Source organism: Emys orbicularis, chromosome 11 (genome assembly GCF_028017835.1).
Source record: "Emys orbicularis isolate rEmyOrb1 chromosome 11, rEmyOrb1.hap1, whole genome shotgun sequence".
NCBI lineage: Eukaryota > Metazoa > Chordata > Testudines > Emydidae > Emys > Emys orbicularis.
In genome coordinates, this window is record NC_088693.1 from 40,457,078 (window position 1) to 40,481,456 (window position 24,379).

At 41.3% G+C, this 24,379-nt stretch overlaps 1 protein-coding gene across 1 annotated transcript in view; it reads left to right on the top strand.

Moving 5' to 3' along the window:
- The window catches only part of RAPGEF4 (Rap guanine nucleotide exchange factor 4), a 220,628-nt gene that overhangs the window by 23,108 nt on the left and 173,141 nt on the right, over positions 1–24,379 (top strand). The window contains exons 2-4 of the mRNA XM_065412928.1: positions 1,568–1,710; positions 3,369–3,457; positions 19,632–19,778. Coding sequence (XP_065269000.1) covers positions 1,568–1,710; positions 3,369–3,457; positions 19,632–19,778 — 379 coding nt within the window. The remainder of the gene's footprint in view (positions 1–1,567; positions 1,711–3,368; positions 3,458–19,631; positions 19,779–24,379) is intronic.

Consider the following 24,379-nt stretch of genomic DNA (forward strand, 5'->3'; position numbering starts at 1 on the left):
CTTGCATAACTTGCATGCTTTTATACAACAGCATTTTATTTTTCTTATACAAAGAAAAGGACAGAAGAGGTGGAGCAGAGGAATGGATTTGTTGGAATCATTTGTGTTTCTATATGTATGCAGAAAACTGAGTTGGAGATTCAGAAGTGCCCAGTAAAATCTAAAAGAGCGGGGTGGGTGTAATAGTTACTGAGCATGCTTACTAGCATTCCTTAAAGTAATATAGAAAACCTCCATTATGGCAAGCAGTTCTGTATGTCTGATGTATCCTCAGTCTTCAGAGCTGGGCCAGGACTCTAGGTTTATAGTGTGGGGAAATAGAGCAGGGGGGCCTTCTTTTTAATAGCTAGAGCTGTGAGTCTGAAGGCCCCAAAATAATACCCTCCAACAGAGATCTGTTATGCTAACTACCCTTACACAAAGCAGTACAGGCCAGGGCCCAGGCCAGGGCCTGAACTAGACTAGACTGCACAATTCCCTGCCAAACTCGGTCAAGGGTCGTGACCAGAGGAGGGGGGGGCAAGGAGGGAAAGAATAAAAAAGAAAAGCCCCAGCAGCAGCACTAATGAAATATGTTCATGACTAATGAAATATAATAACCACTTGTGTGAAGCAATAGGTAACTTTAGCTAAATGCAATTTCTTAACTCATGCAGCTTCTCCTTTGGGTGATCTGTGACCCACTCCGTGATTCCAGCTATCTGCAAAAATAGCCAATCATAGATCCTCTTTAGGCGTCCCATGGAAAACCCCCCCCCCCAATCTTTAACCAAAAGACCCCAGAAAATAACATGTCTTGAGAAATGTACCCAAACTGGTGCCAAGTACCACCCCTGGGGAAAACCACCAAGCGCCCCTCTACCCAAATAAACACCCACTTCTCGGAAAATAATGAGGAAGGTACCAGGGGAGAAGGGGGAGGGGGGACTGACCCCAACCCTAGTTTCTTAACTCGCGGTTTAGGGGAGGGACTGACCCCGACCCTAGTTTCTTAACTCATGACGTATTGTTTGTACTTTGCTTGCGGTTTAATGCAATAAAGCCGCCTGCGAGCGGTACTCGGGGTGTCAGTCTTCGGACTGCACCCCAGTGCACTGGTATGTATGTCAATAAACTGGCCTCAGGCTTGAGTCTTTGAACTAAAATCATTGCGTGGGTGTCTTTGACCACAACAATAGGTTTCAATGCCATGTTTACCCCTTGTTCCTCACATTGTGGTGTGGTTTTGGTTTTGCTCTTTGTTTTAGTTTTAAGATTGCAAGCTCTTTCGGGCAGGGACCATATCTTCATAAATATTTATACAGTGCTTGAGACAATGGGGATTCAGTTGTGACTGGGGTTGCCAGGCACTATGATAATAATAATAATAAAGTTGGATATAGTGGTTAGGTGTTTTGATTATTTGGAATGTTTGCAAGGTTGTTGCATGCACCTACAACCTGCATTTAATGGGCTCACAAATATTAAACATTTTTTAACTAATAATCTTAGATTTGGTGTATGTGGGTGGGAATTACCTGTTTCTGTGATAAATCCTTTATGAGCCATTCTTTTTCTCTTCATGCAGACCATTGGAACGTTCCAGTGAAGATGTGGATATTATATTCACCCGACTGAAAGAAGTGAAAGCTTTTGAGAAATTTCATCCAAACCTTCTCCAGCAGATATGTCTCTGTGGATACTATGAAAATCTGGAAAAGGGAATCACATGTAAGTTGTTGTTTCATAATATATTAGACCAGGATTCCCTTCTAGGGACAGATAAGGCAACAGTATATATGGGGAATCCTGTTGAAGAAATCTACATTGCTGGGACAGAGTTGACTGAACTTCTATATGACATATTGCAGTTCTACTCTGAGTCCCTGGAGGCAGTGTTCCCTAGTGGATAGAACACTGGACCAGGACTCTGCCACTGGTTGGCTGGGTGGCCTTGAGCAAGTCCTGTCTCCTTCTGGTGTCTCCATTACCCTGTCTGTAATTGGGGATAATGATGCTTACCTCCTTTGTAAAGTGCTTTGAGATGTACGGATGAAAGGCAGTGCATAACAGCTAGGTATTAGTATGTGACCTGCAGTCTCCCTTGTTAATACAGAAGCCTTCAATCTTGCAGCAAGTTGCCAATGCAGCATTAGCTTGCGCAGACTTTTAGAACAGAAAAGATGCCACAAAAATACCAAAACAGCAAGCAGTAAAAATAAGTTATTTGTCTAAAATTACTTTCAGAGAAATACATATCCGATAGATTTATAATGTGTACACAGCATGAACACCATTTAAAGTAGGTATTAACACAAAAATGGTGATCTGTGCTACAGAAATTATTCACACAAACATTGACCTATTGCTTTTGCAGGCTTGTGTGCCTTTGCTTGGTCTTTTACAGTCATAAGATGGATTTTTTGTGTTTTGTTTTTGGTATACATCTAGTTAATGTATCTATACCCATTCTAAAGCACACATCAATATAGTACATACATCCTCTATATTTTACTTTAATATTAAATAGCATGAAATAAAGTTGATTCTCAGCATAAACTTTATTAAAGCACAAGAGGAATCCACAAAAGTAGCATTGTAGATAAATATTTTAACAGTCTTTTCTGAAACAGAGTTATAGGGACCATCCCCAGAAAGAGAGAAGTGAATTATCTCCTTGTATTTCTCCTGATAAGGGTATTTTCTAAATATCTTTGGTTTCTATTCTCTATTATTTTTCCTGATGGGAATCAGATAATAGTAGCAACATAACAAAGACATGTGGATCTCACTGTAATATAAAGTTCCATTTAGGAATGGTTAATAAAGGGTTAGCAAATGATCAATAGATGTTATAAGCGTATTACAGATATAAATAGAATGTGTTATAAATTATTATACGCCATGGTTATAAGCAACCTACTGATCTGTTGGACTGTATAACTATCTAAAAAAATTGATTAAGCATTTATTAAACATCTGTTAATAATTTATTAACCTTTTATAAAAATAATTTTAATATAAAGTATGACTGATGGGGGAAGTCAATAAATATTTCAAATTTCAGAGGCACCATGGTAAACGCAAGTTCAGAGGACCTTTTTATTAACTAGGATAGCAGAAAAAAGAAAAGCAAACAAGAAAGGTGGCCTGAAACATTGCTATCTATTTTCATTTGTACTGAGATTCTATGTATGGATACCCTAAAGCTGGTATGCTGCGGTTTCACTGGGTATTTTAGCAGATAGATAAATAATCCGATATGGTATGGCGAATCCTATGGTGCTAGCAGTCTGTACAGTAATACATCAACATGAAAACAACGTTTGTCTGCATTGTTAGATATGTTTACAATAACAGTGTTTATTTACAATATTTCATCTTTCTAGTATTTCGTCAGGGTGATATCGGAACAAATTGGTATGCTGTTTTGGCAGGATCACTGGATGTTAAAGTTTCTGATACGAGCAACTACCAGGTAAAAATACAACTGTTCTTTAAAACAACCCAGTTGCATGGCACAAAGAAATATTATGAACTACATAAAAGGGCTAGATGAAAATGGTCTGCATAGTGTCAATACTTTGCTCTTTTGTCCATCATAAGCATGCTGGTGTTAGCCGCGTTTTCTTCTGTTTAAATTTACTTTTTGTCTTTTTGCTCCTATAAAAGGCAACCCATGTTCTTGATTTAGGGGAACTGAAATTTAATAATCTGAAAGAGGATCTGGATCTGAATGTAAAATAGGAATCACCAGTCTGTCATATTGTGGGTTCGCATGAAGTGCAGCTCAAGGTCTAACTTTTTGAATTGAATTCCATGGAAAAAATGTATTTTTGTCCTTTACTTAAGAGGTTTAAACTGAAGCCCCAGCCATTGCAGTTTGCTGATCCTGACTGTCAGGAAGCAAGGCCTGTAGAGCCGCACCCTAATGAGCACAGCTGGCCTGTAGTCGGCTGCCTGATTGGTTGGAAGAGTCAGCAGACCAGCTCTTAAGCCTAGCAGCAGTTTAGTGGCTGCTCAAAGCATTTGCCCATGGCCGTGCTAGCTTCCTTGTCTGCTTGCTCACAGCCTTGTTCCTGCTTTATTCCAGCCTTGATTTAGTTTTGCCTTGGATCCAGTCCTGCTCCTGCCTTGGCCTTAGCATTGCCCCTGCTTTACCTTGCTCCAAGTAACCTGGTCCTAACCCTCAACTAGGGTTGCCAACTTTCTGATTTGCAGAAAACCGAACACCCTTGCCCTGCCCCTGCCCGCTGCTCACTCCATCCTCCCGCCCCCCCCCGGTCGCTCACTCTCTCCCACCCTTGCTCACTTGCTCATTTTCACTGACAGGAGGTTGGGGTGCAGGCAGGGCCGGCTCTAGGATTTTTGCCACCCCAAGCAAAAACAATTTTGGCCGCCCCCCTCCCCCGTTTTTTTCTTACCCCGGCCCCGCCTCAACTCCGCCCCTTCCCCAAATCCCCAGCCCTGCCTCCTCCCCCCAGGCTCTCAAGCCTAGGAGGGAGGGAGGGAGGGAGGGGGAGAAGCAGCGCACGCGCCGCGGCCACTCGGGGTCTCCCCCTCCCTCCCAGGCTCTCAAACCTGGGAGGGAGGGGGAGCAGCGGCACGCGAATCAGCTGTTTCGCGCGCCGCGGCCGCTCGGGATCTCCCCCTCCCTCCCAGGTTTGAGAGCCTGGGAGGGAGGGGGAGCAGCGGCGCGCGAATCAGCTGTCACGGCGCGCGAGCGGCAGCAGCAGAGGTGAGCTAGGGCGGCTGGGGCACATTTTTAGGGGCGGCATACTGGCGCTGGCCATGCCACCCCTAAAAATGTGCCGCCCCAAGCACCAGTTTGTTTTGCTGGTGCCTAGAGCCGGCCTTGGGTGCAGGAGGGGGCGAGGGCTCCGTCTGGAGGTGTGGGCTCCAGGCTGGGGCCAGGGATGAAGGGTTTGGAGTGTAGGAGGGGGCTCCAGACTGGGGCAGGGAGTTGGGGTGTGGGCTGTGGACTGGGGGTGCGGGCTCTGGGGTGGGTCCAGAAATGAGGGGTTCAGGGTGTGGGAGGGAGCTCAGGGCTGGGGCAGGGGTTGGGGTGCATGCTCCAGGAGGGAATTTGGGTATGGGAGGAGGCTCAGGATTGGGGTTTGGGAGGGGGCTCAGGGCTGGGGCAGGGGGTTGGGGTGTGGGCTCTGGGTGGCGCTTACCTCAAGCGCTTATCTCAGGTGGTGGGAAGCGGCGACATGTTCCTCTGACTCCTAGGCGCAGGGGCGGCCAGGGGTCTCCGCACGTTGCCCCTGTCCGCAAGCACCGCCCCCGCAGCTTCCATTGGCCGCAGTTCCTGGTTGGCTGCAGCGGCCGGCTCTGCGTGGCTCCCGGAAGCGGCCGGCATGTCCCATTGGCTCCTAGGCACAGGAGCGGCCCGCGTGGCTCTGTGTGCTGTCCCAGGCACAGGCGCTGCCTTGAGCCCCTGCTCCGCAGCTCCCACTGGCCGGGAACTGTGGCTAATGGGAGCTGTGGGGGCAGTGCCTGCGGACGGGGGCAGCACGCGGAGACCCCAGCCGCTCCTGTGCCTAGGAGCCAGTGGGATGTGCCGGCCGATTCCAGGAGCCGCGCCGAACCGTCTGCTGCGGCAAACTGGACTTTTAGTGGCCCATTCAGCTGTGCTGACCAGAGCTGCCAGGGTCCCTTTTTGACTGGGCGTTCCGGTTGAAAACCGGACGCCTGGCAATGCTACCCTCAGCTCTGATTCCAGACTTCTGACTCTGGCTCTGGCATCTGACCTCTGACTCTGACCATGGGCTCTGATTCCTGGCTACCAATTCAAGCGGTCCTGATTCCAGCTCCAACTGCTAGACATGACCACCCATGTGTCTGGTCTCTGACACTAATAGCACACTGCAGCCTTCACTGTAAGATGAGGAAGCTAGTGTAATAACATCAAAGTATTAGGACTGCTGGTGTGCTAGGCCAGGCACCAAGAAATAATGTATGTGCAAGACATGGAGAGAGGAGAAGCAGTAAAACACTAGGTAAACTTAGTAAATTCTCAATAACTTGGCACTCCTGGAAATTGCAAAATCTAAAGTTTATATTAAACACATAAAGGGGACCTTTTCTCCCAGAGTGTAATCAACACATTGAATTCTCTGCCTGAGGAGATACTGGAAAAAGCCACATATAGAGCTTATTTGTATTTGTTTTTTGGATTTGTTGCTCCTTTGTAGTTACACTGACATAGAGACACTACACCAGTGTAACAAGTTCCTTGAGCCTGTGTAGCTTTCCCCAGTTTGAAACCCATCTGAAACCAGTTCAGGTCACTTTTTGCAGCAATGTGTCATGTACTCTAGACGTTTGCACCAATATAGCTACATCAGTGTAGCTACACTAGTGTAAAAATTTTAGTGTAAACAAGCCTGTGATAGCTGGGATTCAAGAAAAAAAAAATCACCTGACAGTTACCTCCATATTTCCATATTCAATATAAAAATGACAAATATAGAAACAGCTTTTCTTTCACTATTTTTAGTAACTTCTTAATTGTACTGAGTATAGACTGAGAGGGAGAACAATTAGCCTAATTTGAGCAAGTTGCTGTTCGGCTCGATCGACAGCAGTATTCTCACAATATAGAATGATAATGTGCTCCTAGCAGTCCCCTTTCCGTGCACCTCTAGTGGATGCCCAGGTAAAAAAGATCAGTTTATACTTCCCAAAAGATGAGATTACTCCAGTGTTGAGGACAAAATTTCTTATCCTCTCAGTAAAATATTGAAAGATGGATCTGAACCAGAATCTTAGATACAGACACACTTTAAATGTGGACTCCGAATGTTCTGGCTCAATCTTATCTCTAGTGCCAATACCACTTAGGATGGTACCACCTGAAAAATTCAGGATTTTAAAAATCTAATGTAAGTAATATTCCTGTGCATTCTAGCTGACTGGCTTCCCCTATCAAGACAATCAAATGGCAGATACTAGTAAACTTACATGATTCACTTATGATTTGGGATTATGTTTTTCTCATTTCTGATTATGACCTTTAAATGTGAACTGGAAAGTTTTTTGGTTAAAAACAACAACAAACCATTTATTATGCCAGATCACTAACAGAATATAGATCCATAGATTCCAAGCGCGAAAGACCATTGTGATCATCTAGTTCAGTGGTTTTCAACCTGTGGTCTGCAGACTATCTAAGACTTCCAAAGGGGTGTGCACCACTATTTGAAATGTTTTAGGTGTCCACAAATGAAAAAAGGTTGAAAATCAATGATCTACTCTGACCTTTGGTATAACATAAGTCATAGAACTTCCCCCAAATAATTCCTAGAGTGTATCTTTCAGAAAAAAAATCCAATCTTGATTTTTAAAATTGCCAGTGATGGTGAATCCACTATGACCCTTGGTAAATTATTACAATGTTAATTACTTGCACTGTTAAAAATTTGTCTTCTTTCCAGGCTGAATTTGTCTAGCTTCAATCTTCAGCCATTGGATCGTGTTTATACCTTTCTCTGCTAGACTGAAGAGACCATTATTAAATATTTGTTCCCCATGTAGATTCATATAAACTGTGATCTAGTCACCCCTTAACCTTCTCTTTGTTAAGCTAAATAGATTGAGCTTCTTTGATTGTCACTATACGGCAGTGATGGGCAACCTGCGGCCCGTGGGCCGCATGCAGCCCATCAGGGTAATCTGCTGGTGGGCGCCAGACCGTTGGTTTATATTTGCACATCCTCCCGCAGCTCCCAGTGGCTGTGGTTCGCTGCTCCCGGCCAATGGGAGCAGTGGGAAGCAGCAACCAGGCCCATGCCACTTCCCGCAGCTCCCATTGGCTGGGAGTGGTGAGCTGTGGCCATTGGGAGCTGCGGGTGGACGTACAAATTTAAAGGTGGCCCACCAGCAGATTATCCTGACGAGCTGCAGGTTGCCCACTACTGCTATAAGGTATGTTTTCTAATCCTTTAAACATTCTCGAGGCTCTTCTCTGAATCCTCTCCAATTTATCAACATCCTTCTTGAATTGTGGAAACCATATTCCAGCAGCAATCGCACCAGTGCCAAATACAGAGATAAATAACTTCCCTATTCCTGCTTAATATTCCCCTGCTTATGCATCCAAGGATCACATTAGCACTTTTGGCCACAACGTTGCATTGGGGAGAGCCTGTTCAACTGATTATCCACCAGGGGCCCTATATCTTTTTCAGAGTAACTGCTTCCCACGATAGAGTCCCCCATCCCGTAAGCATGGCCTACATTCTTTGTTCCTAAATGTATGCATTTACTTTAGCTGCATTAAAATGTTTGCTTGCACCCAGCTTACTAAGTGATCTGGATTGCTCTATATCAGTGACCTGTCCTCTTCATTATTACCATTTCCCCCAATTTTTCTGTCATCTACAAACATTATCAGTGGTGATTTATGTTTTCTTCCTGGACATTAATAAAATTGTTAAGTAACATAGTGCTAAGAACCAGTTCCTGTAGGACCCCTCAGAAAAACACCTGTTGGATGATGATTCTCCCATTTACAATGACTTTTGAGACCTATCAATTAGCAAGCTTTTAATTGTTTAATATGTGCCAGGTTAACATTACATTCTAGTTTTTTAATCAAAATGTGTGGTTCCAAGTCAAACACCTTACAGAAATCTAAATACACTACATCAACATAATTCCCTTTTATCAACCAAACTTGTAATCTCATTGGAAAAAGATATCAGCATAGACTTAAACATGGCAAATCAACAATTTTAATTTAAAATGGGATAATCAGCTCTTCTTTTTACTTAGTTAACACCTGAACAGGCTCTATGTTTCTTTTGTATTAGGCATTGATGATGTTAACTACTATCAGCAAGACGGGAACGGAACTGTATGGTGTTGAAATGCCTGATTCTCTTCTATTTTATTAAAACAAGATATTTCCCACATTGATTTAGATGTTAGAGATAACAGGGAAAACACAAATTTAGGATTTGACAGGTAAAACGTCTTGTTTTACCTGAGTTGGGATAATATTAAGCTATCTTAATATGTGCAGAACTCTAGTATATCACAAGGGGGCAGTGTTAGAATACATAAGAAACAAGAGAAATTAGCTTCTGAGGGAACCTAGACTATTTCATACCAAAATGACTACCGGTAGTTTAAAAATCTCATCCAGCTATTTAATCTGTTCATTTTTTGAGTTTTAACCAGAATAGATTTCTCTGTTAATAGTAATTCTGTCCCTGTGATACAGAGAAAGATGCTAGCTGCTCCCTACTTCTGCAATAATTTCAGTTGCCATTGAAATGGGGCAAGACAATTATAATGCAGAAAAGTGACAGAATTACATGTCCAGTAAATTTTGAGTGGTGTATGGGCATTTCCATACAAATTGTTTAAGTGTTGACTCTGTATTTAGCAATGTGTAAGAAACGGAAGAAGATGTTTCTGTTTTAGTGATAAAAGTATTACACTGGAAGGCACGGAAGAATTTTCAGTGGATTTTCTTGCCCCTGTTCCTACTCCATTTATTCCCTTCTTTTATGGGTTAGGTAGTTGCACCTACCGAGATAACACTTGTACATGGGATTTGTACATGGAACTCAGCGAAGACTCCTCCTGATAAACAACTTCCTTGCCCTGTTATGACTTTGGTAGAATAAGGTCCTTACTCACTGTTGTAAATGGATTCTGTGTACAATTTTTTTTTCCTACAGTGTTTTTAAGTTGTACTGTGATAGCACCCAAAGGCCCCCATCATAATCAAGGCCCTAGTTAGCTAGGTGCTGTAGAAACACACAGGAAACCTCCACATACTATAAATTTGTTAACTCCCCTTTGAAAATAGGCAAGTGTTTTTCAAGTGTCACAACTGTAATGCCTCAAAATGAAGCTGCGAGTAAGTTTTTGATAAGAGAAGGCCTCTAAGCAGCCGTTTAGGATCATCTTTATTATTATTTTGTTTTTTATTGTCACAAAGTGTGCTAGACTTATAACAGCAGACATAAAAAGACACTAGGCCGGCCTGATCCTGCACCATTGAGCTTTGTCATTGACTTCAGTGGACACAGGATTGGACCCACTATCTCTTCCCACAAATGCTTACAATTTTAATGTGGACAAGACACAGTGGAGGAAATGGGGCAGTAAAGGGCTAAGATATCTGCAAAAGAGTCACATAGGGCCTGATCCTGCTGCAGTCCATGGGCATGAATCAGAATGCAGGACTGGGCCACAGTTACTAAGTTTAAGGCTTGTATGCGTTTTGGTGGAAATTTAAAGACCATATGCAGATAACATCGATCAAGTTAAAAATAGTGAAAATAACTCAATTGCTTATTGTAGGCTTCAGAGAAGTGAATTTACAGGTGGGATTTAAATGATGAGGGATGGGGGCTTGGCAGACCAAAGTAGGGGAGGCACATCGATCATAAGCACCTAGAGAATAATAGGGTTGTAAGGAATAGCCAGCATGGCTTTGCCAAGAACAAATCATGCCAAACCAAGCTAATTTCCTTCTTTCACAGGGTCACTGGCTTAGTGAATAGGGGGAAGCAATAGATGATATGTCTTGATTTTTAGTAAGGCCTTACATGACATTCTCAAAGCAAACTATGGAAATGTGGTCTAGATGAAATTACTATAATGTGGGTGCACAACAGGCTGAAAGATGGTACTCAAAGAGTAGTGCTCAATGGTTCTATGTCAAACTGGGAGGCTGTATCTAATGGGGTTCCACAGTCGTGGTCAATATATTCATTAATTATTTGGATAATGGAGTGGAGAGTATGCATAGAAAATTTGCAGATGATACCAAGATGGGAGAAGTTACAAGGACTTTGGAGGACAGGATTAGAATTTAAAATGACCTGGATGAATTGGAGAATTGGTCTGAAATCAACAAGATGAAGTTAAATAAAGAAAAGTGCAAAGCACTTAGGAAGGAAAAATCAAATGCACAGCTACAAAATGGGGAATAGTTGGCTAGGTGGTATTACTGCTGAAAAGGATCTGGAGTTTATAGTGGATCACAAATTGAATATGAGTCACAATGTGATGTATTGTGAAAATGGCTAATACCATTCTGGGTTGTATGTAAGACAAGGGTGGTAATTGTCCTATCCAGCACTAGTGAGACTTTAGCTGGAGTACAGTGTACAGTTCTGGGCCCCCCACTGTAGGAAAGATGTGGACTAACTGAAAAGAGGCCAGAGAAGAGCAACAAAAATGATCAAAGGTTTAGAAAACCTGACCTATGAGGAAAGGTTTAAAAAAAAAACAAAAACTGGGCATGTTTAGTCTTCAGACTTAAGTCTAAGACTACCAGAGGGGGAGTCTTCAACTATGTTAAGGGCTGTTATAAAGAGGACAGTGATCAATGGTTCTCCATGTCCACTGAAAGTAAGACAAGAAGTAATAGATTTAATCTGAAGCCAGGAAAATTCAGGTTAGATAACAGGAAAAATGTTTTGACTATAAGGGTAGTTAATCTTTGGAATGGGCTTCAAAGGGAGGTTGTGGAATCCCCATCACTGGAGGTTTTTAAGAACAGGTTGGACAAACACCTGTCAGGAGTGGTTTAGGTTTACTTCTTTCTGCCTCAGTGTAGGGGCTGGACTTGATTTTTTTTTCCCTCCAGGTCCCTTTTAGTGCTACATTTTTATAATTCTTTGATTTTTATAAGAGACTGCTTGCTCCAGTGTAAATGAAACAGTCATTATATGAGATATATATGTATATCTCTGTGTGTGTCTATATGTGTATATATATGTATGTGATAACAGACTATTTGGAACTACAAGAAACTTTCATGCAGTTTCTGTTTAAATGTGAATTTTTACACATTTGCTGATCTGTGCATTACCAGAATTTTAGGACTGTTAGACTTCCATTTAAACCATGCTTGTTACACTTGAGCAAAGTGTATGAGATCTTTGCCTAATTTTCCTATGAAATATCAAAACTATCTCCTCAAGCCATCTTTCTTTGGAAAATATGATTATGCATATGTGACACAAGCCCTTTGCTGGATTCTATGTTAACTATGTAAGTAGCCCAATTGGTGTGGTACGTAAATACTTTAATTGGAAACTATAAGAGAAGTAGTGCTTCTAACAAAAATATGATTATCTCCCAAAGCAAATTACCTTTCCTCATATAAAGAGTATTTCCCTAACAGTTTTTTCACAATGACCATATACTGTTTGAACTGCTATTCTAATATGGAAAATCATTGCCACCTTAGCTCTTACAGATAAGCCAGTAACTTGGTAAGAGCTTCTTTTCTTAGCAGTTTAAATGTATTCTTATGTGGATGATACTACAGGAACGTTTCTTCATAATACTGATTCTTCTGGTTCATTTATATCCTTTAGTTTCTGTGATTATATAAGGGAACTTGGCTTGAAGTAAACCTGAAATACTACCTGAAATAGTCAGCAAGCCATTGTGTTTTTAACACATCACCTTTAAAAATATAAATATTTGTACATTTGTCAGAATGATACGTAGCATCCAAAGGGTTTAGGTATGGGATGAAGGTGCAAAGGGTGGGGAAATAATCCAGTTTTTTTTAACTGAAACAACCAAATCACCTTTCCATCACAGATTCAAAACACTGAATAAACTTAACTTTCTAATTAAAAAAAAACCCTTCTGCCCCCGCAAAATTCTTTTTCTCTTTCTCATTCTCTCTCCTTCTGTGAGATTGCTCACAGAGAAAGGCACTACTCCATATGAATGAGGGTGGCAGAATTTGGACCTTAGGGAATAAGTAATTCCCTTGTGCACACTACAGTCTGCCATGTTTGAAAAAGAGTGTTTCAGAAGAAGGGGAGGAGCATACATTGTGGATGTCTGGTGTTTGATGGTTTAAATTTGTGATTCTGATCGGTTCCATTGGATGTTACTACAGCTCTCTTATAACTGAGGATTTTTGAAACAACATCTTTCATCACATGAATCTTAAACCTGCCACTGAAATGCAGTGAACTTAAGTACATAGTCTGCGACCTGAACTCTCTATGATTTTACAGTGTGTGCAAAGAACATACAGGAATGGGAACAAACATATCTTTCCAAGTCCTTAATGCTTCTTCCTTTTAAATAACTATGTGAACCTTGGCTGGTACCTGGCAGATAGAACCTCCTGCTGCTTTTGGGATTTCAGAGGGAAACAGCAGCCTGAACTTCTAGCTGCCAGCAATCCTCAAGATAGTCTACATGAACAGCAGGAGATCCTTGAGTGTAACATTAACAGCCCCTAATAGGAAGCGTTCCTAGGGGGTGGGAGATATATAAACAGAGAGCAGGGGGGGGAAATGGGACTCTGAAGCCTTGAAGAAGCAAGATGGGCTTGCTCTCTAACTGGCTCAGAGAAACCACTTCTCATGTAGAGAAATGATGGCTGGAAAAAAGCTGAAAGAACTTTCACTTGACAGAATCCTGGACTTTTCTTTTATGAACACATGATTCCTCAGGCTCCTTGACCTGAAAACCTATGGCGTTAATTTATTTCTTAGGTTGAACAGCTGCCTCATCAAAAGGTCTCTTAGAAAGTGACTCCTTAACAAACACATGTCCCTGTCTATCCTTCATCTGTTCTGGTTTTAACAAGTCTTTCCTTTCATTGCTAAAACCCCCAAAATGTGGAGAGGTTTTTTTCCCTATTTTTGGGAGGTAAAGAGAGAGTAATAGATGTAAATGTTGCTCATAATCTGTCTAATTGGAAAGTTTCTATTTCTTCCATTCCATGAATTTATTTCTGCAGTAAGGACAAAACAGAAGCCATTTACTGAATTTAATAAATAAAGCTGAGAGTATCAGAGTCCTTGAGAACAAAATCAGTATGGACAATAAAGGCATTTCTTTGTACCCTCATTTGAGTGCATTGTTTGATAATGGTTGGATAGTTACAGGACGTCACCTCTAAAAACATCATACAAAGCTTTCTCTAGGGAGAAACGCTGGGTATAATGGGACTGCTGTGTAACCGCTATCTATAGAATCCTATATGCTCTCTTCCCCCCCCCCCTTCCCCCCCAACTGCTCACAGTTGCCTTCCTGGAAAATTTATTACCAACAGTTGTTAAATTTTGCCTAGATCCTTAATTCTTTTCCAAGACTATACTTATTTTATTTTTCTGACCATATAATTTTATATGGAAATATCTGTACAAAAGCAATTTGCCATGGTTCAGGGAGCTGGACTATTATGGATATTTGTCTTTGTAATGCGATTACAGAACCACTTACTTGGTCTTAATAACATTTGCCTATTATCACATATTGGATGCATGAAAGGAAAACAATGCAATTTTAAGCACAGAAAATGATGCTGAAATATGCTCATGAATCTCCCCTGGTTTATGAGCCATGGGCAAGAAGTAGGTACATTGCCAGAAATTACTGATTATATTTTGTGGCCATTTCAAGAATCCTAAATTTTAGAATTAAATCAAACCGTGTTACTAATGTTATATCAAGTAAAATGAGCTTACATTTTCTGTTTCCCCAGTAAACTACAATATATGCATTTTTTTATCAGACTATTGGTTGCTTTGGGGCCTTCATTTCTAGTACTCTGCTTTTGTTTGGCTGCAGTAATGTCATTTATTTCAGAACTGTCCCAGGGGACTGGATGGTTAAGGAGACTGGACTATGGGTCTTTTCATTTCTAAGGCCCTGATCTTACAATGAGATCCATGTGAGTGGATTCCTGTGCTCATGTGGAATCTCACCCACTGAAGTCACTGAAGTGGATTTCACTGCAGGTTGGGGACCATAGTTATTAATCTGAATCCATTCCCAATTGTTCTGGATTTGTTACCTTAAAATGCCTGATCTGTGTAAAATGAGTTTATAGTTTTAGTCCAATTTCTAATGTACTAAACCATTGGCAGATTTACTGGAAGTCTCAGTCGAAAGGCCAAGAATTGATTTGATTTAGAGTGCACTGCCATCAGACCTTGAAAGATAGACAAATATATTATACATACAAGAGGATATAAATCCATTATTATTGAAAGATGACTTTGTTGAGAAAAAAGTTGCAGTCAAATATTCCTTCTGCTCACAGCAGCCTAGAAAGGGCAGAAACTTTATATACAAGAATTGTCTTTTCTCTCCTAGTCACCTTCTGATCACCCCAGTCATTTTTAAAGGATCTCACTGTGACAGGTTGCCCCCCTTTAAGGTGCCACCTGATGTATTGGGATACCACTGAGCCCGCCTGTTCCACCAGCCTGGGCCCCCTTCTAGGGCACACACCCCTGTGCTCTCTAGAATGGAATCTGTCCCCTGTCAGCTGTGGGCTCACAACTAACAGCCAGAACAGACCCTTCACTGGAAGCTTTGTACCCTCCTCTCTCCTCGAATTGGGTTTGCCTCCAGTTAGAGTCCATGTAATCTGCACCCACCGCAGCGGTCTCTAGGATTCCAACACTTCTTTTCTTTGGGCTTTCTGCTAGGACACATTTTCCTATGCATTTTAGAGTGAGTTCTGTTCCTTGCTTAACTGCCACTTCCTGGCAGCCAGCAACCTGGACAGACTCTTTATCGTCAGGCAAAACACTCCCATCCCCTGAGGGGATAGCCACCGGACAGGAACTGGTTTTACCCACCCCCATTCCTTTGTAGCAAACTGCTTTGCAGGGCTGCAGAGGAATCAGAGAAACGATCCCATTTCCTCAGCAGTTTCTGTAGCTTGGTTCTTTCCCTCTGGGGCTTCAGCACAAGATTCTTTCTTGCTGCTGACAGAGCTCTGGACAGCCTGAGCCACATTAAAAAAATCGTTACCCAAAAGAATTAGTGTAAGATTATGAGGAACCACAGCAACAGTTACTTCAGCTTGCAGATCCCCAGTTTCCATGTGCACGTTAGCCAAAGGCACAAGGATTTTGTGACCTCCTACTAACAAAAGCTCTGCCAGCTGTCCTGGCAGTATGTCTTTCTGCTGAACCAGGTCTCTCCTGACCACAGAAATTTCTGCACCAGTATTTCTCCATTCAGGGAATTCTCTGCCATTTACTCTAAAGGCTGTCAGGTGCTTACTGCCTGGCTGTGCAGTGTCAATCTTTAAAAACCCTGTATGATAAGTGGCAATTGCCTGAGGTGCCTCTGTGCTCTGGAAAAACGATGAGGAGTCTGGTGGCACCTTAAAGACTAACAGATTTATTTGGGCATAAGCTTTCGTGGGTAAAAACCCCACTTCTTCAGATGCATGGAGTGAAAATTACAGATACAGGCATAAATATATATTGGCACATGAAGAGAGGGGAGTTACCTTACAAGTGGAGAACCAATGTTGAAGGCCAATTTAGTCAGGGTTGGATGTAGTCCACTCCCAATAAGTGATGAAGAGGTTGCCTTCTCTGTCCTCATATCTACTCTAGCGACACCATCATAGGACCCAGCCACACCATCAGAGGCTCATTCACTTGCACATCTACTAGTGTGATATATGCCATCATGTGCCAGCAATGCCCCTCTGCCATGTACATTGGCTAAACCGGATAGTCTCCACATAAAAGGATAAATGGATACAAATCAGACATCAGGAATGGTAACATACAAAAGCCAGTAGGAGAACACTTCAATCTCCCTGTACACTCAATAACAGATTTAAAAGTAGCCATACTTCCAAAAAACAAACAAAAAAACCCTTCAAAAACAGACTTCAAAGAGAAACTGCTGAGCTACTATTCATTTGCAAACTTAACATCATCAATTTGGGCTTGAATAGGGACTGGGAGTGGCTGGCTCACTACAAAAGCAATTTTCCCTCTTTTGGTATTGACACCTCCTCATCAATTATTGGGAGTGGACTACATCCACCCTGACTGAATTGGCCCTGTCAATACTGGTTCTCCACTTGTAAGGTAACTCCCTTCTCTTCATGTATCCAATATATATTTATGCCTGTATCTGTAATTTTCACTCCATGCATCTGAAGAAGTGGGATTTTTACCCATGAAAGCTTATGCCCAAATAAATCTGTTAGTCTTTAAGGTGCCACTGGACTCCTCGTCGTTTTTCCAAAGCACAGAGGCACCTCAGGCAATTGCCACTTATCCTTTTTATCCCATAAACACAGTTTTACATCATCATTAGACATAGTCAGGAACTGTTCCTGAGCAACCAAATCACACACTGCTTCAAAGCTTATAATACTTTTTTCCCTTACCCACTTATCCAGTACATCTCTCATTTGGTTCACATAAACCACATTACTTAATCCAGCCCCTCTCTTAAGGCATCTAAATTTTACTCTGTACGTTTCAGGTGTAATCTGAAACTGTTTCAAAACCAATTCCTTAAATTTACCATAGCTTGAAGCATCACTAATTGGCACCTTATTGAATATGTCCAGAGCTCTCCCAGTCAATTTTGCAACCAAAGTCATCATCTTTTGATCCTCAGGAATTGCATGGAGCATGCACAGCCTCTCAAAGGTGATGAAGTATTCAGCAATGGCCACAGATTTGCTGTATGCCAGACACAAGCGCTTCCACTTGTGAATTTTTGGAGAGGTGGAGCCGCCTGGGGGGGTTCTGTCTCCTCCACTCCATTACAGCCAGTTCATGCTTCATTTCTTTGTCTTTCAGTTCCAGGGCATTTTTCTGCCTGGCTGCTTCTGCTTCCATGGCTCTCTGGTGGGCTGCCTCTTGCTCATCAATTTCCATCTGTTTCAATTCTGACTGTCTCTTATGCATTTTTTGCTTTCTTCTACTTGCAATCTGTAGAGCTCCAACTTTTTGGTAGCTTCACTTTCACTCATTTTTATGCTTTTCCTTTCCTTACTTCTCTTGCCCGAAATAAGCAAACAGAAAATAACAAACCAGTAACCACTTTCCTAGAATATCAGGGCTGAAAGGGACCTCAGGAGGTCATCTAGTCCAACCCCCTGCTCAAAGCAGGACCAATCCCCAGACAGATTTTTGCCCTGATCCCTAAATGGCCCCCTCAAGCATTGAACTCACAACCCTGGGTTTAGTAGGCTAATGCTTAAACCACTGAGCTATCCGTTCCCGCTTTGTCTGGTCTCTAGCCAGTACACTTAAAACTTACTTAAAATCACCACCAGTGTCTCATAGCAATAAACTGCGCACATAATCCTGCTTGACTATGCCTCAGTGATAGGTTTTCCCCCCTTTAAGGTGCCACCTGATGTACTGAGATACCACTGAGCCTGCCTGTTCTGCCAGCCTGGGCCCCCTTTACCCTGTCTTGCTGAGCCGGGCTCTTAAGCCTCCACTAGCACACGCACAGGCAGGGCCACACCCAGCTGCAGAAAGACACAGACACTGAGATCAGCTCTGGGAAGACTCAGCTTAAGGGACTTGCCCCAGCACTCAAGTGCCCACCTCCCTTGGAGTGCAGACCCAAAGGTATATTTTCTTGCGCTGTATAGAAAAATCTGCACAGCGCAAGCTCATAAAAATTCACCCTCTCCCTCAATGTGAAGAGAGATATGCACAGCTTCTTGGCCGCCCACCCCCAGATATGAATTGCACAAACTGGGTTATGTTATAAACAAGAAATAAGTTTATTAACTACAAAAGACAGATTTTAAGTGATTATAAGGGATAAATCAGATTACTAAGCAAATAAAGCAAAACACACAAACTAAGCTTGATTCACTAAAGAAACGAGTTACAAAATGTAATTTCTCACCCTACATGTTGAATTAGGCAGGATGCAGAGTTTCTGTAGCTCAGAGTTCCAGTTATTTCTTCTTACAGACTGGACCCCTGTCTCAGTCTGGACTCACCCCTGCCTTTCCCTTCAGGTTAGTTCCTTTGTCCCTTCAGGTTCTTTCAGCAGTCCTTCTTCTTGGGTAGGCAATGGAGGAGAATCGAGATCAGACCCCTCCTCAGCCCTTAAAAAAGATTTACCTAAGGCAGGAATCCTTCGTTTGATCCCCACCCCCCTACAGAGGAAAAAGTACCAGCAGTGTCCAAGGTGGTATTTTGTATCAAGTGATCTTATCACCTGACCTGGTAGTGTCACAGCTACATCTCTTAGGAAGGAGAGAGATTAGTATCTTCACAGTCTTTTTGTTTCTTCCTAATGGGTCATTGAGGGTGATTGCCTACTGTCTGGTGGGTGTTCCCCCCAAGTACACACACAATTGTAATTGTTACATAGTCAATATTCCTAACTCTAGATACAGAAATGATACATGCATACAAATTGGATAATCACATTCAGTAAATCATAACCTTTCCAGTGATACCTTACATGAGCCATCTTGTAAAAAGTATATCGTAGTTATGCCATATACATATCATACACCCCATATTCTTCATAGAAATATGGTTAACCTCACACTCATCATCACAGCTGCCTAAAGGGATACATGACCAGAGATCATGACTTTTTCTTCCAAAGGTGGTGGTGACTCCTGTGCTGTGTAATTTACAGCAAGGCAGATCTGATCCAGCTAGTGACAGGGAAAACAGAAGTCCTAAGCACATTCTGAAATCAAGGCTTCCTGCACCACTGGACCAACCCAGCCCTATCCTCCCACTCCAATGTTAAAATGCTTATCCTAGAAAATTAATTAAGACTCTAAGGCTGTGCTGTGTAGCATAATCAGCTGATAAGTGATATGAAACTACAGATCCCTTCAAAAGCCAGGAATTTAATACATGTCCTTTTTTATTTTTGATTCAAAGGATGCTGTGACAATATGTACCCTGGGAATAGGAACCGCTTTTGGAGAGTCAATTCTGGATAATACCCCTCGCCATGCTACTATTGTTACCAGGGAATACAGTGAGCTCCTTCGAATTGAGCAGAAGGATTTCAAAGCACTTTGGGAGGTAAAGCCAAAAGACTTATTGAACAATTAATATAGTTACAGAAAAGTGAAATGTATGTATATAATGACATCATGATTGTGTCTTAATGTGTTCAGTTTTAGCAGAGGAATATAATTTTGTAAACATTTTTTTGGAGAATGAGTTAAATCCACTTGTCCCTTTTTGATACTTCATCTTCTGCAAGATTACATATCCTTATTAATATTTCTTCAAAGACCATCCTGTTTTTTTTTGTCTTGACAACTTTGCTTAATAAGTTACTCCACAAATGCATTAGTCAGAATTTACTTTAACTGCTGTTTACTTCTCTCCTTAACTTATTTCATAAAATGAAACTAACTCAGATTAACATATTCATTTATGCCCTCCATTTGCTGGTTTGTCAGATTTATATTTACATTTGACACCAGCTAGTTGAATCACATAGAGCCAGGCCCCGGCTCTGCAGCTGCGCTGCCCCAGGAGCTCGCAGCCCCGCCGCCCACAGCATTGCGCCGGAGGCGAGGCGAGCTGAGGCTGCGGGGGAGGGGGAACAGCAGGGGAGGGGCCAGGGAGTAGCCTCCCGGGGCTGGCACTCAGGGGCCGGGTAGGAGGGTCCCGCGGGCTGTAGTTTGCCCACCTTTGTACTATAGCATGGGCAGGGCATCAGAGTGCCAAGGTACTGTTGAAACATGTCTGCCACTGAACACACTGATAGTGGCAGACTTTGCTTCATTGGTTGTGCTTCTGTAACTTACAGCAGAATTTGGCCCAACATCTTTAGCTCAAATAGAGCTGTAGGAAAACACTCGAGCAAATATGTGAAGAATGCTGTTCCTGCAATGGTCTAGGCTCCATCTCACTACAGATTTTACAGTGTTTAAGTGCCATGCTTAACTACGGCATGCCTTGACTATCTTGTAACTTGGTTTAGTGTTACGTTTACAGATGGCAAAACTTGTAATGCAGATGGAGTCTTGGATGTTAGTGATGGAAGAGAACAAACCTGGGCTCAGGTTTTGTCAGTTAAAATGTTTTTAGTTCACCTTTCCCTAGATGTAGGACAAGAGGTGTCATCTGTGATATCCAAGGGATTTCCTTTCTAAAAACAAAGTAATTGGATCTCATCTTTGATAAATGGAAAAAAAAAAACCTTTAGCATATGTTTGCTTTTTTCGATTCTGAACGTTGCATGCTTTTAAAAATATTTTCCTCTGTCAGAAACACCTTAAAGATGTTCTAACGAGAATTACAAAGCACTTTAAAAATGTTTTTCTTTTGACTACTCTTACTTAAATGGTTGATACAATGCTGTTTATTTTTACAGAGCAACTTTTATTTTTTATAATGTTTAAATTATAACAACCCAATACAAAAATGGAAGCTGCCATCAAGAGAGAGCTGTCTTGGGAGCGTTTAGCAGTCACTTTTCAGTGTATTTCTGACCTGTTAAAATTTTATACAAAGAATATTGGACATGCTGCAGGTGTCACTCATAGACTGTAGGTCGACTGGCATGTGCTTTCTGCGCACTTTGCAATCAAATTCTTTCTGAATCTTTGTGAAGTCTCTCTTGTGGGCAATATTCCTGAACATCCTATTCAACAAGAATGCTGAAGAAGTTAGCACTAGTTGGTAGTTTAGGATGTATTAGCAGGACTTGAAAGGGGTATTTGGGTATTTGTCTCTATGCAGTACATTAATTCCAAAGCCACAACATATGTGGCAGCTAAAAAATAAAAATATTCTTTACAAAGAAGATAGATATTCAAAATATATGTGATTTCTTTATGAAAATCTCTGAAAATATTAGTAATATTATAATGATATTTTCATTGTACCATAAGTGCACATCTTTCCTTTTACAGTAACTTTTTCATGAGTTGTGGGATTGGTGTTGTTCAGGGCTTGTTCTAAGATCAGGTCACCTTTGTTTAGCCAAAGCAGATTTTGGCAAACTTGTTCTGACCATGCCGTTCCATAACTTCTATATTTGCATTTATTAAAATGCTCTACATAACTAAGAATGGTCTACAGATTAGTTTTCAGTGGTGTCCTGGGAAAGACAAAAGAGGGCAACCATGTCAGCATCATTGCAGCAAATATCTTCAGGAAATTAATATTAAAATCCACTGCATACCATTTTCAGCCCTCTGGATAACTAGAGCTGAACTGCAGGGGTGGGATGGGAGAAACTGTTTAATTTCCTTAACAAATTCAGGAAGAATTTTAAAGTAAGGCTATCTTTATAAAGTCACCGTGGTGCCAATTTTGAATCAGTGCTATTTTTGTACAATTTTCTCTGTATATTTGTTTAAATCAAATTGTAAATTGGTTCTATGCCTGTATAAAGTTATACCACTGTAAAAAACAATATTATTGATCTTCTATATTGCTTCATATCCCAGGACACACACAACCTGATAACATAGTTAATGTGTATTTGGCTTAATACAGAACCTGTGACTCTTATTTTAATTAGTGTAGGACTTCATTGAGAATACTTGACCCTCTACCTGAAAAGTAATAGATTTACTTCTATACAGATTTTGGGGGGAGGGGTCTTTTTTCCTCCCTGAATTTTATAGACTTTGTATATATGGAAATACAGTAGTTCTACCAGATATGTGTAGGAGGGAAGGCAGCTTGTGTTTCTTGGGAAAGAATATTTGAAAAAAATAGGATATTCTTTCTGCCCTTTAAATACAGACAGGATCTACTATGACCTCCATTTTTAATACTCAGGGAATAAGCCAGTCAAAACAGATGATATCGTCCTGATAAGAGCAATTACCAGTGAAAATGGTCTAGTCTTTTCTCTAATGACTACGTCTGTTTAAGCAGCACCCTGTTCATGAACATCTGCTAAGTCTCAGAGTGTGCTCATCCTCAGAGACATCTAGTTTTACACCAACAGCTGCTGCAGCACATTGGAGAAGATGAAATCTCTGGCTAAGTTCTTACAGTGAGCTGAACATTATTGCTTGACAAAAAAGCTCTAGGAGGAGTCCAGAATCTCTAGTGTCATGCTTTTGTGCACTGGCTTATCTCTGGTCTTCCTCTTCAAGGAGTGTTAACACAGTCAAAAAATATTCTTCATGTGAGAACTTATTCGTCGCTCTGTTAGCACTAGACTTACATGGTGTTTTATGAACGTATACTAAGAGACATTCCCTATCCCAAAAAGAACTTACTTTTCCCCTTTGGCATTATCAAGTTAGTACAGAGCTACTTCCTAGCCCTGAATACTGCAAAGGACTAAGAAAACCATATCCAAAAATAAACATAGAAGCAGAAACTACACACCAGGAGCTCTGGTCACGCATATCCTGTTGGGTCTGTGGTTCACTCCGCCTCCAATGTTCTGATTCTTTTAGACAGACAAGGAAAGAACTACATTTATTTGTATGGTGTATCTGTTATAGGAGTTCTCAGTACTCTGTCCTCAAGCTTTGTCCTTTCATGCAATTACGAACTGACTCAAACTAAGACAGGAAGGAAGTGCATCTGCTGGGAGGTGACTTATTTTTAGAAGTCTTTCCTACTACTGTGAATTGCTCAAGCTTCTTGGATAATGCACAAACAGCTAGTTTCCTCTTCTGTGGAATAACATACATTCCCTGAGAGATATTTGATCATGATTAAATGAAGAACTGATCTTTACTTGGCGTGCAGTAACTTTGGAGAGAGAAAGAGAGCTGGCCTCTACAAGGTCAGAATGAATACTTTTATTCTTTTTATTTGCATTCAGCAGCATTATACACATTACAGCCTGATAAATAATAGTGTAACTTGTGTCCTGCTGTGCCCTTCCAATGGTATTCTAGTGGACCTCAGTGTGTCTCACTGCATTGAAATCAGAACTTCTGAAAAAAAATGCTTTCTCTTGGAAAGTGCTAATGTTACCATTTAATGAGCTGGTCAAAAATGGATCCTCTGTGAAAACACAGGAATTTACAAGTAGATGCAGTGGAAATTTGTTTAAGAAATACAAATATTGAACTGTGTAGTGACTTGAATGTTCCATAGTATTAGATGTGAACTTTTTGAAAGGGTTGGTTAGGTTCTCAAATAATCAGATTAACGGCAATTACTTTGCCCTCAGTGCACATGTACATGATGTCTGTCTGACCTTTCTAATGCAGTCTTCATTTTAGGATGTAGGCACCAATTTTATGTCAGTGGGACTTCTGTGTGGATCTTAACAACAGGCTGGATGTGTAAAGATTTTCATTCTTTTATATTTTCCATTTGATCATTCTTCTTAAACACAGCAAATGAGTTATTTATCTAAACAGTACTGTGTCATTATTAATTGCATTTAAGTGTTTTGGAATTAAATACAGTAGGCTATTTCTGAGAGGTAGGATTTCCCTTTCCTCTTGATAAGTGGAGAACGTACATTAAATATTGGTACAGAAGAAGCTTATGTTTTCTCTGTAGTAGAACCTTTCTCAGAATACTGTTTCTTGTGTAAGGAATACTGGGAATCTCGAGTCAGTATCAGCACTTTCTAATTCACCTTTTCACCATTGAGTATTGCATAGCTGATATGTTTCACAGTTAATTTGAGAGGGAGAGTAAACTAGATACAGGAAATGAAATATTGAAATAAAAATGCA